The sequence below is a fragment of the Gavialis gangeticus genome, unplaced genomic scaffold (assembly GCF_001723915.1).
Source record: "Gavialis gangeticus isolate Ggan-Ray unplaced genomic scaffold, GavGan_comp1, whole genome shotgun sequence".
Lineage (NCBI taxonomy): Eukaryota > Metazoa > Chordata > Crocodylia > Gavialidae > Gavialis > Gavialis gangeticus.
Window position 1 is genome coordinate 79,558,750 of NW_017729022.1, and position 15,902 is coordinate 79,574,651.

Sequence of the window (15,902 nt, forward strand, 5' to 3'; positions counted from 1 at the left end):
GAAGAGTCATCAGAGGAGGAAAATGTGAAGGCTTTCAAAACACAATGTAGAAGTGTTTAGCACACAGTGTACAATGTCATGCTTTAAGATAAAGCACCAGTTTTGTAAGAGACTCCTTTTCTCAGTACAAATTTCAAAGAAATCTGAAAGGAAAATGTATACATGACTAGAAAGGCAGAGCTCTGATGAGGATGAGGATAATGATACAGAAATACAATTTCCTCTCAGGTCTTAATACAACTAAGTTTTTACAATAGATTGGTGGCATGTGACATTGGATGTATGATCCATAAATAAGAGATTAAAAAAAATGATACTGGAGCTTAGTGAACTGTAACCAAAGTTGGAAATATGCAAAATGGTTGGTGACTACCCAATGAAATTCCAAAATTAAGGGGTTTTTTTCCATATAGTAAGCAAAAAATTAGCCTATGTGGAACAGTTAGATTGACATATTGACTCCATAGTACCTAAGAGCCTTACTTATGGCCCAGCTCCTTTCTAAGCAAACATTGCACAACACAGGAGAGAAATATAACCCTTGTGCTGAACCAGAGAGAACAATGTATTTTTTAGCCTGGTGGGTCTCAGCACATCTGCAATCTAACTATTCTCAAGATTTTTGTAGGCATCATGGCAGATGAGAAAACTGAAGGAGAATAATGAGATGGCTTTGCAGGAAGATCTTCACGTATCTAAAGGAAGCATGGGAGAAAGCTGCAGGGATCTTGTTTGGAAATTGAACAAACAGATGATGGAGACCATTGCCATAGGCTGATCAGAGTTTGCAGTCAACCTCTCGGTACTCAGCAGCTGCATCTAGATGAGCAGCCGACCATGCAGTTGTCAATGCGCAGTCTTTTAGTACTTGCTTACTTAACTTTAGTACTTAAGTACTAAATGGCTGCACAGTAACCAGCTACCAGTTACCGCGCTGCCACATGGTTATTTTTAGATGCTACTGCGCAGTAGCTACAAACTACTGCACTGTAGCTTATTAGTACTCCACAGTAGCATCACCATGACACATGAACACCACATGGCCCTGGAGGCTGGTGGGCTACAGAAACCACCTGCAGGCGGCAATGGTGTTGGCAGCAGGGGCATGGTGGTGGTGAGCAGAGTGCTTCTGTAAGCGGCCATGGGGGAGTGGCAAGTGCTGACCGGCAGTTGACGACCACCTGCAGATGCCCCCAGCAGCATTGGCAGTGGCCAGCAGTGATCAGGGACTGCCCGCAGATGCCACCAGCGGTGTTGGCAGTGAGAGGAGAGGGGTGGCAAGCGTCAGCCACCCTCAGGTACCACCGGCAGTGTAGGTGGCACTTTTTGCAAGGGATGCACCACCAAGCTCAGGGTGTACATGTACACCTGCGTGCACCCAATATGTATCGCCAATGCCATCACAGTTCATGGCTGGAGAAATTATGGTGCCATAGCAATGAGCTACAGTGTCATAGCATCCTGTGTAGCACACCCAGCAACTACCAATAGGTAAAGGAGTAAGCCATTGAAAACCTTTTACATGGAGATAATTAGTTTATGTTTCATGCAATAGAGATAAAGGAGACAGTGAAGAAAATGGTGACATGTTCTCTTGCTCCTTATGCAACAAATTCATTACAAATAAAGCTGATAGTCAGTGTAGTCTAAAAATCTTCACTAAAAGTAAGAAATGTACAAAATGAAGTATCTCTACCAGGATTATGGTGGCTTCTGAAACGCACAGGATGGCAGAAGCATGCCAGACAGCGCATAAGTTATTTTTATGAGACACCAATCAATTCCTGTATGAAGATATTCTGGTTAAAGACAAACCTCTAAATAGAGGTTGAAAAGGGAAGTCATCCTATGTGTGCCTGAGTTATGGGTAGTTTTCAAAATCAGATCATGAAATGAAAGTATAAATTATTTACTGACCAGGATGGCAAAGATCTTTGTGACGGGTTTTAATGGATTGGGATAATCTGAAGATATAATAAATATATATATCATAAAGTCCCTCTACACATGCAGGTAAAGGCACAATGGGATCCAGTGCATGATCTACACAATCATGCCTCCTGCCATGCCACACATGCATGGCACGAAGCATGTGTCACAGGCCAGCTGGGCACTGTGAGTATATCAATTTAGTTGCAGACTGAGTGAGCACTGCAACTTTATTAGCCACTGGGCTTTTTGGTTCGGGATCGAGGAGGTGATGTTGGAAAGGAAAGAAATGACAAATTTCACTTACAAAAAAAAATGAATTTTACTTATGACAACAAAATATATAGTTTGCATATATAATAGTTAATAAAAAGGTTAAGCTAATCAACAGACAACATAACAATACATATTAAAATTGACAGTGATAATACAACAGATAAAGAAATTAACCAAGAGTTCCCACTTGGTTAGTAACTTATCGATAGTCCCTCAGTTAGAAGATGCACATCAAGTTGAATCAATGAAGTCAGATGTGTCTGAACTGGGCTGCCCGAAGGATACGGATGGAAGCCCCTCAGTCAGAATCTGGTCCTCACTCTCACAGGGACTAAGAGAGATCCATGGGGTATGGGACAGCAATGACCCTTCTGTTCCATCCTTCCTGAGGGTTAGTATGACGTGTGTGTTCTTTTATATTCTAATTATGCTATTTTTTTGGTTATGTAGCCATTCATAATATTGCTTTATAGCTGTTATCCTATGGGGTTAAAAGGTGTTAGAAATCATTATAATAAGTTACTGCCCAAGCTTGGGTTTATCCAATAAGCAAATTGCAACACAGCATCTTCAGGTATGAAATTAACATTTCCCTGCCTAAATCCAGCCCCTTCAGAAATCTCTGACTATACTTTTTTGAGATGTTCTTTCTTGAAATGTACTGGATAAGCTAGGCAGTTGAATCCAGTTTTTATCATCATCAAGGCTAAATTCTGAGAGAGAAAGAACTATTAGGTCAGCTAATTTCACAGCTATAGCTTTGTCTTTGAGGCCTAGTCAGTTCCACAAACAGTTACAAGTTACATCTGTGGGTTACAAAAATACAAGCTTCATATTAGACAAAAGTTTCAAATGCCTCCTAGAAGCACATATTTATTGCTAATTAATTTCTTTGGTTCTGGCCATCACAGGCATGACTGTGGGAACATGAATCAGATCACCTGGTGCAGGGGGAGCCCAGTCCTGGGTTTTCTTTACCTTGATGGGGCTTCCAGCCATGAGGACACACCATGAACTACCATGGCTGGGAACCCCATCACCTGACCTGGGTTCCCAGCTGAGGGAGCACAACAGGGGTCCCCATTCATTCTCCCAACCACAGGGGTGCATGAAGCTGAGATCCTGGGAGCTCCCAGGCTCAAGGGTACACATGCCCCCACCCCCCCAGCTGGGAGCTCTGATCAGCTAATGGGGTACCTAGCCATGAGGGCTCCTGGCCATGCATTCAGTTAATGACAATAACAGCTACAAAGTTGTTATAAATATTTTATGGAATAACTTTGTAGCTTATTCCTCCTCTTATCATGCCATCAATTGAATGAATTTATCAGGTGACCACTTGCAACGTGATTACCTGGTTAATCCCACCTTAAGTGTAACATGTAAGATGGGGCCATGCAACCAAACAGTCCTAAAATAAATGCCTGACAGCAGATTGATGTGTGACACTGGATATACATGAATAACACCAGAATTTAAACATGATGTGAGAGCTGAAATCAGCACTAGGATATTTTGCAGCACCTGCAAAATTAGGGAATTTTTACACATGCTCCAGGGGGGTGTGCTTTAATTAGAGGAGATACAAGAGCTGGTCTAATTAAACAACCCACAGAGTCTCATGTATCAGCATCCCCATGCATCAAACAAACTTTAGTTAAAGCGCCCTCATCACCATTTTGAAGCATGAGGAAGCTGATACACAAGATGCGGAGACTGACTGGGGCATGCTAACTAGCATAATCCAGCAGACTCCCCGCATATGTACAGGCACCCTTAGTGATTAGTGGCTTCTCAGTATAAAAATCCAAAACTAAGAAAGTAAGTAAAGCTGAACTTTAGCAAATGGTGAAAACAGCTATTACTGAGGATTCAGATACCAACAGACTGAGCAGTACGGCTATTTGAACAAAAATGAGTTAAAGCTTTGAATGAATTAAAAAAAATGGAGTAAGGTCATTGAATATGAATGTAACTCCACAACAACATGAGGAAGTCTTGTTTAGACTTTTAAATACAAGAATAATTACAGTTTGGCATGTGAGTCTAGTGTTTTGACAAGTCTAGCTTAATAAAAAAAAAGCAAAGCTTCCATTTCCTGAGGTATACTAAGGCATATTCTCTCCAATCTACATGGAGAGCTGGATGAAGTAGAGATAGGATAGTACTTGGCAATCTCCTGATTTCAAGTAAAAATGATCGATGCCACAACTGTGTAATGTTCTGCAGATTACCAAAGGAACAAAAATTGAACAGCAAAAAAATGTCAGATGAATGAATGAGATTAATTGTGCAGGAAATACACTTGATGACATATAATTTGATTGGCAATTGCACAAATTGGAATAATGGGATGGTCTTACAGAGGTTCTGCTGAGTACATTCACCCTAATTTGTCATAATTTTGCATATTATTCTATTTTAATAATTGTATTTTTGTTTATAATGGATCCAGGTTTTATTGTAAGCCACACTGCATCTCTTTAGGGGAAGGTGGTGTATAAATCTAATAAATACATAAATAATTTAGTGTTCCACTATGAATGCTGCCTATGGACAAAACTGAATGGCACATGGGTGACTGGCAAGAGAATCAATTTGGGCATTTAAATAAAGTTACAGAAACACTGAAGTTGAGATTTTTGGAGAATAACAAGGCCCCTACAGTCTCCGGCAGTGCACATTCATGGGCTGTAAAATATTTTTCTGCATGCTAACCATTCAATGGACTATGCTTCCAAAGCACTAAAATAGTAGCTTTCAAACTTCCTAAAGTTATGGAACCTTTCATATCACTTCTTCTGCCACAAACCCCTGCATCTATCCTGTGAGCTGATGCCAAGCCAGGCAACCCAGCCTGACAATGGTGGCACATCACCTCCCAGCCCACATTGCTCCCAATCCCTTTGCTGAACCACTGATGACCTCTCATGGAACCCCAGGGTGGTATGGGGACATAGTTTTAAAATCACTGGATTAAAACACAGTGAGACTACACTCAAACTAAAAAAGGGATATGGAAATACTAGCAATGTGTCTCTGTGAGTGGCCTCATAAGCAGAATCATTTGGAGTTGTTAGGGTGCATAAATCATTGGAAGCCATTATGACAGAAACCATGACCCAAAGCACTACACAGAACACAGAAAATGAGTTTGAAATTTCTGGAATATTTATTTAAAGTGAAATAATAGCTAACACAGCCCTTCTTCTAGTGGCTGCATTGTCAAGGATGCTTATAAAAGTGAAAGCCCGGCACCGTAGGGAGAAGAACCTGAAGTAAATACAACTCAAGGACTTCCAAAAATAGATGTGACAAACTGAAATAAGAAATACAAACCAATCTAAATTTACAACAGTGCAAAGCAGTAATTTTAGATGGAAAACCTATCTGAAAAAGAACGTTTTCCTTCGGTCATAAAATCTAAGATGAAAGTACAGAAAATTACAATATTCTCCACAAAGAAGTACCATGAGTGAAATTTTGGCCAATGATTTCAGTAGAGCTGGGATTTCTCTCCTAAGCAAAGTACCTCACAGCCTAAGGCCAGGAATGTAGGGTTAATCCATGATGCTCATCAAGGTATTGAGAAGTTATGCTCTATCCTGGGCCATCATGAATGGATACTGTGGTAGATAAACAGATGAATGAAGCAGGGAGAGGGATCTCTCAGGGAAAGCATTCTTAATGGCAGAGTAAATGAGGGCAGTCTGCTCAAAATGCATACCTTGAATTACACAGACCTTAAATGTGTCCCTAGCTTTAAGTTTTTGAATCCTTCTTATGTATAGAAAATGCAATCTTTTGACAGATTCATCTAAACTTCCTGAACAGTCATGTGAAGAAACTGTTGTTTGGAGAACTGTCTCCTGATATTTTACTTATCAAATCAAACTTTCTGTGAAAAATGCATTATAAGCGACATTTCCAGTCTAACTCATTAAGGATTTGGAAAATTCAATTTTAATATTGTTCCACAGATGGGCTTGGATGAATTCAAGCTTAGTATAGCAGCAAAGCAATTTTAATAATTGTTCAACTAAGTGACCATCTGAGTTGAGGAAATGAAACAATGCTATCTCTGTAGTCTGCTTTTTCTTCTATGGCATAATTATTGCTTTATGGCAGTAATTACAGTACAGATAATGAAATAAGTATACTTTTGGAATGAACTGATTCTGCTAACCATAGCACCTTAGCACAGCATCTTATGTGAAGCTGGTGTAACTGTACATATTTTCTCCAATAATGTTAGAATTAGAGATGTTTAAATTAAAAAAGTAGATGTTTAAAATTTTAAAAAGATATTTAAAATTGAACTGTGTTGGAACTAAAGAGGATAGTTCCATAGGATTAAAAGAACCTGGATTTAAACAGCATTCTCCTTCATAGACCCACCTAATTCATTAGAAAATATGGTGGAAATCCATAACACAGCTGTAAGGGCTTTTTCCCACAACCTTGAAGGGATAAGAGTTGTACAATTATATAAATACTTTTAACATTTCTACTGGTGACTGAATCAATCTTTCCAAATAGATTTTTTTTTCAAATTCCTACAGAGAGTACCATTTCTGTGTTGTCAATGAAGGCCACCAGTCTAAGTTATCAGTGGCAAATCATAAGCAAATGGGTTATTTCTAGCCTACTTTTGCAGAGATTAATAACAGGCCTGGCATTATTCAGCATTTTAAGTGCTGATATTGAAGTAAATATAAAAGCATTAGTAATAAAAATTGTGGAAAACATAAAGATTGGTTGAGTAAATATGTAATGACCAAGCAATCATACAGAAAGACTGGATTACTTGATAAGTTTGGCCCATTCAAACAAAATGTATTGTCATACAGCCAAATGGAAGATTATGCCTCTAGGAAAAAAGAATAGGCCATCCCATAGAAAGCAGTGCCTCTGAAAAGGATGTGGGAGTCAATAGCAAGCAAAAAACTGAGCATGAGCTCCTGTTGGGATGCTATGGTAAAAAGGACAAATACTTTTGATTGAATAGAAGCAGGATTTTTTTTGGAAACAGGCTGTGTCTAAACAAGACACTGACTGCACAGTGGCATTGTGTGGCAGGAAGTGTGACACGAAGCTACTTCACAGTCAGTGTCATGAAACAGCCGTTCCTCAGCACGACTAAGCAATAACTCCAGTATAAATATAAACAAGTATAAAAAAGGACTAAGAGACTGCACGATAACAACTGGGCAGCCAGCATCTCGTATAGATGCAGCCACCAAACACTAAGTAATACTACTGTTACTACTGTTTGCAGCATTGATGAGACCAACACAAGATTATTATATGCCATTCAAGGATGTTAAAAACTTGCAGAGAATAAAGAGAAAAGTCATACAATTTATCTGAGGTTGAGAAAAATGCCTTACAGTAAAAAACTTAGAGATGATTTTGATTAAATGTCCTTGTTTCCAAAAATGTCAGTTCATTGAAATTGAAACTGTGTGCAGGAAAGCATCAGTTTCAGTGTATTTCTCATTTTTAAGCACTTTTTTAATGTTTTCAAATTGTTAGAACATCATATTTCAATATTTTTAAAGGGAAAATGCTGTTTTTGCTGCAGTGTCTTTTCACAGTCATAGGGTCATAGAATCATAGGGTGTTTGTACACGCAACAAAATTGGCCTTTAAAGCAGCTGAAATGCCCTTTGGCACCATTTTAATGGTGTTGCTGTTTGCACGTTCAGTGTCATATTCTGCCTTAACGGCATGGTTGTTTGCACACTCAGCAGTGTATTCCACTTTAACTGACTTTGTAACATAGCAAGATAAAACCCCTCCGAGGTATTTTAGTTTGCTACCTAACAAAGTGCAACAGTGCACGGGGCTCTGGAGGCTGACATGCTCGGAGAAGCCAAGGCTTGGCGGGCTTCCAGCACCCCGTGCACTCTCCCGACCACCTTCTCCCACCGCCAGCACACCCAGCTGTCCTCCTGCTGCCTTGCCACTCTGCCCCAGGGGCAAGCCAGCCATTTTTTTTTCTTCTTCTTCTCTTGGAGCCTGCCTGCCTGGTTGAGCTGTGCAGGGGCTGGTGCTTCCCTCCACGGCTGCAGTGCCCCCGGTACCACCTGGGCTGGGTGCCACCTGAGGAGCTCCGCTGCTGGAGAGGGAAACACCGGGGTCCCCCACAGCTCAGGGACCACTTAGCTAGCCAGCAGCTGCCCCCCCGCCCCTGTCCACCATGGGAAAGGCAGCTTAGCTCTAAGGATCAGTCCCTCTAACCCTTGTCTACCCATGATGGGGGTTTAGTTCGGTTTAGTTCTCCCTAAATTGAAATGGTGGAAACAGTTGTTTTTTAAAAACCCACCATTTCAATTTAGGAAGAACTAAACCCCCCATCATGTCTACAAGCACCTATAGAGAAGTAGGGCTTGAAGGGACCCCCAGAGATCATCTAGTCCAACATCCTGTATGAGGTAGGATCATCCATACCCAAACCATCGCATACAAACCATAATCTAAACTCTATATAAGACTACTATCAAATCTTTTCTGCAACTTCAGGCCATTGGTCGGCACCTCTGCCACGAGAGAGAAAGGGTGCTCTCCTTCTTCTCTAATGGCTGACCTTCAAGTATTTGAAGACTTCTATAACATTGCCTTCTTAAGCTCTTTTTCTGCAAATTGAACATACCTAGCTCCTTCAGCCTCTCCTTGTATGACTTGCTTTCCAAGCCCTTGATCTTCTTTGTTGCCCACCTCTGGACTCTCTCTAACTTCTCCACTTCCTTTTTAAAATGTGGAGCCCAGAACTACATACAGTACTCCAGATGATTCCTAACCAGTGCTGAGTAGAGATGCACTACCATTTCCTGTGTCTTGCACCTAATGCTTTTATGGGTGCATCCCAAAACTGTACTTACCTTTTGTGTGGCTGCATCTCACTGCATATTGAGTTTGTGGTCTACCAAGACTCCCAAGTCCTTTTCCATATGCTGTATCTAGCCAGATGTCACCCATTGTCCACACTGAAGTTCATCCTGGTAGCTCTGGCCTAACTTGTCAATCTTTCCTTTGCTTGCAGGTATTGAGCCAGTTTTTTATCTACCTTATATCAGTTTTGTCCAGTCCACGTTTTTCCAATTTGTTTATGAGAAGGTCTTGTGGGACCTTGTCAAAAGCCTTGCTGAAGTCCAGATATATCCACAGCATTCTCTTCATCCACACAAATAGTTACTTTGTCAAGGAAAGACATCAGGTTTGTTTAACATGATTTGTTTTTCATAAATCCATTCTGGCTGCATGCAATCAGCCTTTCTTTCTTCTAGATGCTTGCACATGGCCTTCCTTAGGATATGCTCCAGTAAGATCCCAGGTTTTGAGGTGAGGCTAACCAGTCTGTAGTTCCCTGGGTCCTAGTTCTTGCCTTTTTTAAAGAGAGGTACTACATTGGCCCTTTTCCAATCCTCTGGTACCTGGCCCATCTCCCACAACTTCATGAAGATCATTGACAAGGGCTTCAAGATCTGCTCTGTTGGTTCCTTTCAGGACCCTGGGATGAAGCTCATCTGGCCCTGCTGACTTGATTTCATTCAGGCCCAGCCAAAGCTCTCTGACAGTCTCTTTTGTTCTCTCCTCCCTCAGATTGCCCCCTTCCTTATCCAGATTATCCCTTTTATGTATATGACCACTGTTTAATTTTTTTTTTTGTGAAGACTGAGGCAAAGTAGCTGTTGAATAGCTCCACCTTCTTTGCATCTTCAGTTAGGAGTTCCCCCTGGCTTGTTAACAGAGGACCCACAGCTTCTTTGGTCTTTCTCTTCTGGCCAGCATACTTATACAACCTCTTCTTGTTGTTCCAATACTGTGCCCCTTAGAAGCTCCCAGCCCTCTTGGGTACCTTTATCCTTCAATATGTCCTCCCAGGACACCATGCCTATTATCTCCTTGAGTCAGATGAAATCTGCCTTTTTGAAATCTAGCATCCTAATTTTTCTGACCTCATGCTTTCCCTGTCTCAGGATCTGGAATTCCACTTTATTGTGATCACTTCCTGCCAAGTTACCCACCATCTTCTCATCTTTCACCAGTTCTTCCCTGCTGGTCAGGAAAAAAATCCAAGATACATGATCCCCTAGTTGTCTCCTCCACTTGATGAAAAACAAAGTTGCCCTCCACACAAGTTAAGAATCAGTGCCTCATCCACCTCCTCTTCCTGATTAGGTGGCCTGCAATAAATCCCCACCATTATATTGGTGCCGCATCTTTCACCTTTCATCATAACCTAAATACATTCTGCCTTGCTGTCTTCTTCCTCCTGAGCCAGGGAACAAGTGTATATGTTTTTCATATACTTCAGATATATTTTGCATTTTGACCTCCTTGCTTCCCTTCTGTGCCACTTGATGCAGTCCTGTAGCTCACTGACTTTTTCCCAGAATTGAGTTGTTTGTTCAAGTCCTTTCCCCTCTGGACTATGTGCTCTGCTGCTGGAGGGTTTTGATCACCATCCCTAGTGAAACCTAATTTAAAGCCCTCCTTACAGATAGACAATGCACAAAGATGTTTTTCCCCATTCTTGTCAGATGGATCCCATCTCTTGATAGCAGTCCTCCTCCCATGAACATCTGCCCATTGTTGAAGAAGCCTTCACGTCAACACCGCTGTCTCAACCAAATTAATTTAATTTTTATAAATGTTCCATTTGACCTGAGCTAAAATTAGGTGTCCTGTCACTTCACAGGCATTCTCAGAATGATGGCTTTTTGTCACAATTCAGGATAAGAAAACATTTCTTGTCTGGCTTTACTTAAATGCTCAGTGCATGGAACTTATCAAAAAGAATTTGGGTGGTGACGATGTTAGTGCATCAATACATTCAAAAAGAGGAAATACCACAACCTTATGGATTCTTTATTTTCTTAGATAAAAAAACCATAATCAGAACAAGTGGCAGGAGGCTAAAGCCCCACAAATACAAATTAGAAAATAGGCACACATTTTAATTTTGACAGTAATTAACTATGGAAGACGATTGTGGATTCCCTATATCAGCAGTTCTCAGTCTTTTTAGACTCGAGGCACTCCTCCACAACTTTTCAAAATTTTGCAGCATCCCATTTAAAAAGCATAATTGCATTGCTATTATTAATTTGTTATCAGTTAATTAGATCATCACAATTATATTATGTTTACTCCGCTGCCACAGTTGCTGCAGCCAGGTGAATCTGTGCAGTGCACCTCCCAGGTTAGGAAGCAGCTACGGTAGGAGTGTCTGCTCTTGCCACAACCCTTCCAGATCCTACCCTGAATGTTGTCTCCTGGAAACAGGCATATGGGGCAAATGGGTCATTACATTATGCAGGCAGGCACTCGGTTTCTGCTATACCTCTTCCTGGTTTGGCTCAAGAACACAGAGATGCATGGGGCAGCCCTACCTGGTGGCAGCAACATCGTTCTCCAGGCTACTGCTGCCATGGGGTGAAATTTCCCTATGTGCCTTGGTTTTCAGGAGGCATGCAGAGCCCAGCCAAGATGGAGCTGCAGCAGAGGTCGCGTATCTGCCTACATTACATTATAGAGGCAGATACGCTACTTCTGCTTTACCAGTTCTTACTTCAGATGAACCTGGAAGATCTAGAACAGGAGTAGCTGTGCAACATCCCTGGTAGGTTCTCACAGCACCCCAACCACTGCCCTGTGTGTTGCTCGCTTCAAATCCACACTGGATGCCTTTCTGGCATTGTGAGTCCAAATTATTGTCATATACTGTAGCCCTAAATTCTTAGCCTTAAAGAAAACCTGAAGTTTTAGAATTACCCTTTTTTTCTCCTTTCTAATCATCTATAATTCTGAGAATTGTTCTATTTCTTTTCTTTTTTATAGAACTTTTTGCTTTTATCTGTTTTGTTCTCTGTTTAACTCCACTCTGTACTTTTCTGAGGCCTTTAAAATCTCAAGACTCTAAATGTTTCTTTTTTTTCTTTTGCTGTTGTTAAGATGTGTGGGCCTTGAGATCATTCTTTGTTACTGAATGTCATCTCTGGAATTATAGGTTTAAAGAAACCTGGTCCAATCTTCAGCTGGAACTCTAAGCTTCCTTAGTTATATAGTTACATACTGTTTCACAGAGCTAATAAGTTGTTAGAGGAATATTTTTTCTATGATGCTTTAGCAAAAATGTGTTCAAATTGATCAATGTATTTCTCCACTGGTTCACTTTAATAGTATGTAGCCTGAAGCTCTAGATACAAAATATTAGCTGTATAACTGTCAAACCTTTTTCTAATGAGCTGTAGCACCAATTGCTTAAAGGATATTTAAGCAGGATGTATTTAATATTTTTAAGACATATGAATGGCCCTTTTCAAAAGGAAAAGATTTTTAGTTATATTTTATAACATAACATAATACTGAATTAATCAAACTGAAGTGTGCCATACGATTATGCTGCTACTTAAGGCTCTAATGGACACTACCAACAATCCCTAAAAAATGAGTCCTTTCACAAACTTCAGTGATGTAAACTGTTTTCTTTACTTTGATGATGTTATTGGATGTGTTAACACATTTGTGACAGGTAAAGTTACACAGTACAGTACAAGGCAGGATAGGATGGCACCTTAGGGTGTTTATACGCGTACTCTGGGATGTGGGGGTGGCGTTTTAATTAGAGTGGCTCTGAGAGCCACTCTAATTAAAGCACCCAGACTGTCAGGTGTAACAGCATCCTTGGGCTGAAAAATGGCAATGGGGTCACTTTAACTGAAACTCATCAAACAAGCTTTAGTTGAAAGGCCCCTGCCACCATTTTTCAGTGTGGGGATGCTGATATACATGACGCTGGAGTCTGCTGGAGCACGGTAATTGCCACACTCCAGCAGATTCGATTAATCTCTGACACGCTGTAACTACAGTGCATCGGAGCAGCCTTGCTACATGTGTGTAGGCACCCTTAGAAACTAACTGGTTCAGAGATGCATGAGCTTTCATAAGGCATAACCTACTTTGTCAGGTGAAACTAAAGTGTGCTGCTTGGCACATGGCTTGCTTACTGCATATTATGATGTAAATTCAAAGCCAGTGTCATTTTCACTATAGAAGTATAACCAGACCATAGGTACCAAAGTGCTAAAAGCAACCTTGGGCTTTTAGCCTCTGTCAGTCACATCTCTACATATAAAACAAAAGAGCAGGCACCTCTTGGTGTATTGCTGTTAGGCTTTTGGCAAACTCCCAATATAGCCATCTCATGCGACCAAAATTTGGAAGTTCATAAAGATCTGTATACAGTGATTGGGTATATATGATGATCTCTACCAGTGTATGCTCAAAGAAATATCTTCACCAATTTAATTTTTTGAATCATATGCTTGTGTGGTTTTACTTCATTGAGGTTTTCCCTGTTCTCACTTAAAGTGTGATCCCAAACCCTTTGATGTCAATGAAAAGGGAAACTTGTTTATATCAAGGGGTTCCATAACCTCAAAGCTCTACACAGTGCAATTGTCTAGACTCTGTGTCTTTACTGATGTCTACATGTCATTTGTCTTTTTCTTTCCATGTTTGTCCTGATGAGCTCCTCATGTTTGATTCTTTGCAGACATCTCAGTCAGTCTGCTCGCAGTGGTCGTCAGCTTCTGTGGGCTTGCCTTGCTGGTCGTCTCGCTTTTTGTTTTCTGGAAGTTATGTTGGCCATGCTGGAGAAGCAAACCTCTGACTTCCAACCCCAGTAATATCCCTCAGAGCAACTCTAATGCTCCCACTGAGGTTTTTGAGACCAATGAGAAAAAGGAGATTAAAGAAAATGGCAAACCTTCAGCAAAAATCCTTGAAGCTGCCATAAAAATCAGTCACACTTCACCTGACATTCCAGCCGAGGTTCAGAATGCATTGAAAGAACATCTAATCAAACATGCACGCATGCAGAGGCAGATCACTGAGCCTACATCATCATCCAGGTAAGAAAACTTCAATTTATTGAGTATAGATAACTGTTTGGCTTTTCCTGAAAATTAGAGAATCAGCATCTGTGAGTTGTTAGGTTCTTCATTCTATGTTGAAAAGTTATAGATAAAACACTGGTCTTATTAAGTTGAAGCATCACAATTGCTGCAAAAATGTCACTGAACAGCAATAATAAATAATTGGAAAAGTTAAGATTTATATTCAAATAATTGCTTCTAAATGAAAGCATCAGTCAATATCTGCTGCAACTGTACATAAAGGCATATTTCTACTTGTGACATATTTTTTATTCAACATTTTCTTGTGGAAGGCAAGTTAAGGGCTATTTGGCAAAGCAAGACAGGCATACAGACCCCATCTTTCAGGTGCAGTTAGTGAGTACATTTTTATAGGTGCACCAATTGCTCCTACAGCTGAAAATTAGACTCATCATGAAGTAAATTACAATTTTATCATTGATGGCACTTTCCTTTAAGGCATAGGTTGACATATAAAAAAGAATTAAAGATTTGAGTCTCACCAGGGTATAGGTCCGTTCAGTGTACTCCTAAAACACTGCATCTTTCATTCAGATGTTTTTAATAAATGGAGAGATCTAGTGATATCTGGGCATGGAGATCTTTTTAATCCACCTCTAAAGGTGTTAATAGAAAATATCATCTTTTAATCCAGCTAAGGTACTGCAGTATGTCAATACATGGCAAGCTAAAAATTACCACTACAATTGATCTTAGCCTACGAGAGGCTGAAAAGCAACACATTTAGCAGGAGCTGCAGTATCAAAGGGATCTTTGAAAATAGTGTGATAGAAGCTTTTAGGGAACATGTAATATTAAAGACTGAAATACAAAAGTTACTTCCTACATCAGGAAAAATGTTTCAATCCTCCTTAGAAAGGGAAAATTATGGTTGGGAAGACAGGTTGAAAGTCATGATGCAAATGGGAATGATAAGTGCATAATGTAAAACACTACAGGTGTTACCCAATAAATGTTTGAATACTTTACACTAAAGCAGAAACACATGAATTCTTCAAGATAACATTGAGATAGATTCTGTCCCTCCTGTGCACATAGACAACTTTATGCTGCCCTATTGGTCAGTGGCTACCATAGGAGTTTGTCAGGGGCGTAGTGTGAATGGGATGGTGAGTGACTGAAGCACATCCTACTACAGCTACTTCAGGCTATGGAGCCATGAATAGGCAATGATACTAGACTGCCATAAATATGAACATTCCTTGAGAAAGTTGACCTGATTCCAGCAGGGACACTGCCCTCTGGAATGTCTCAAGCATCAGAAGGTTCATAAATAGTTTATACCCATTCTATCTGTGTTCTAGCTCCTGTGCTATACTGCCTAAAAGATAGAGCATGGAACCAGATCCATTGTATAGAACTTTTCCAAAATAATAGAAAGATATATGTGAAAAAAATGCATGTCACACCAGACACAAAGGGACATGGATTAACAGAGTTGAAAGGTGACAAGAATATTATATTAAATAATTTGGTATTAATTGGAAATCCCCAGCCAGCATGTCTCATGTACCAGTATCTGCATTAGATAACCATTAGGGCTGTGCAAAACAGAAGCGCTCCATTTCGACTAGCATTTCAACATTTCGACAGAACAGCATTTCATTTTGACTTTTGTTTCGAGTCAAAAGAGCTGTTCCATTTTGTTCTGTCTAAATGTTTTGCTGTTTCAACCCTGTTTCGACATTTAGCCCATAGGATATAATGGAGAAGGTCAAAACAGGCTATAAC

General features: G+C 40.3%; 1 protein-coding gene across 1 annotated transcript in view; it reads left to right on the forward strand.

Annotated features, from left to right (window-relative positions):
• SYT10 (synaptotagmin 10) overlaps positions 1 to 15,902 on the forward strand; it is a 101,127-nt gene that overhangs the window by 20,074 nt on the left and 65,151 nt on the right. The window contains exon 2 of the mRNA XM_019515453.1: positions 13,769 to 14,126. Coding sequence (XP_019370998.1) covers positions 13,769 to 14,126 — 358 coding nt within the window. The remainder of the gene's footprint in view (positions 1 to 13,768; positions 14,127 to 15,902) is intronic.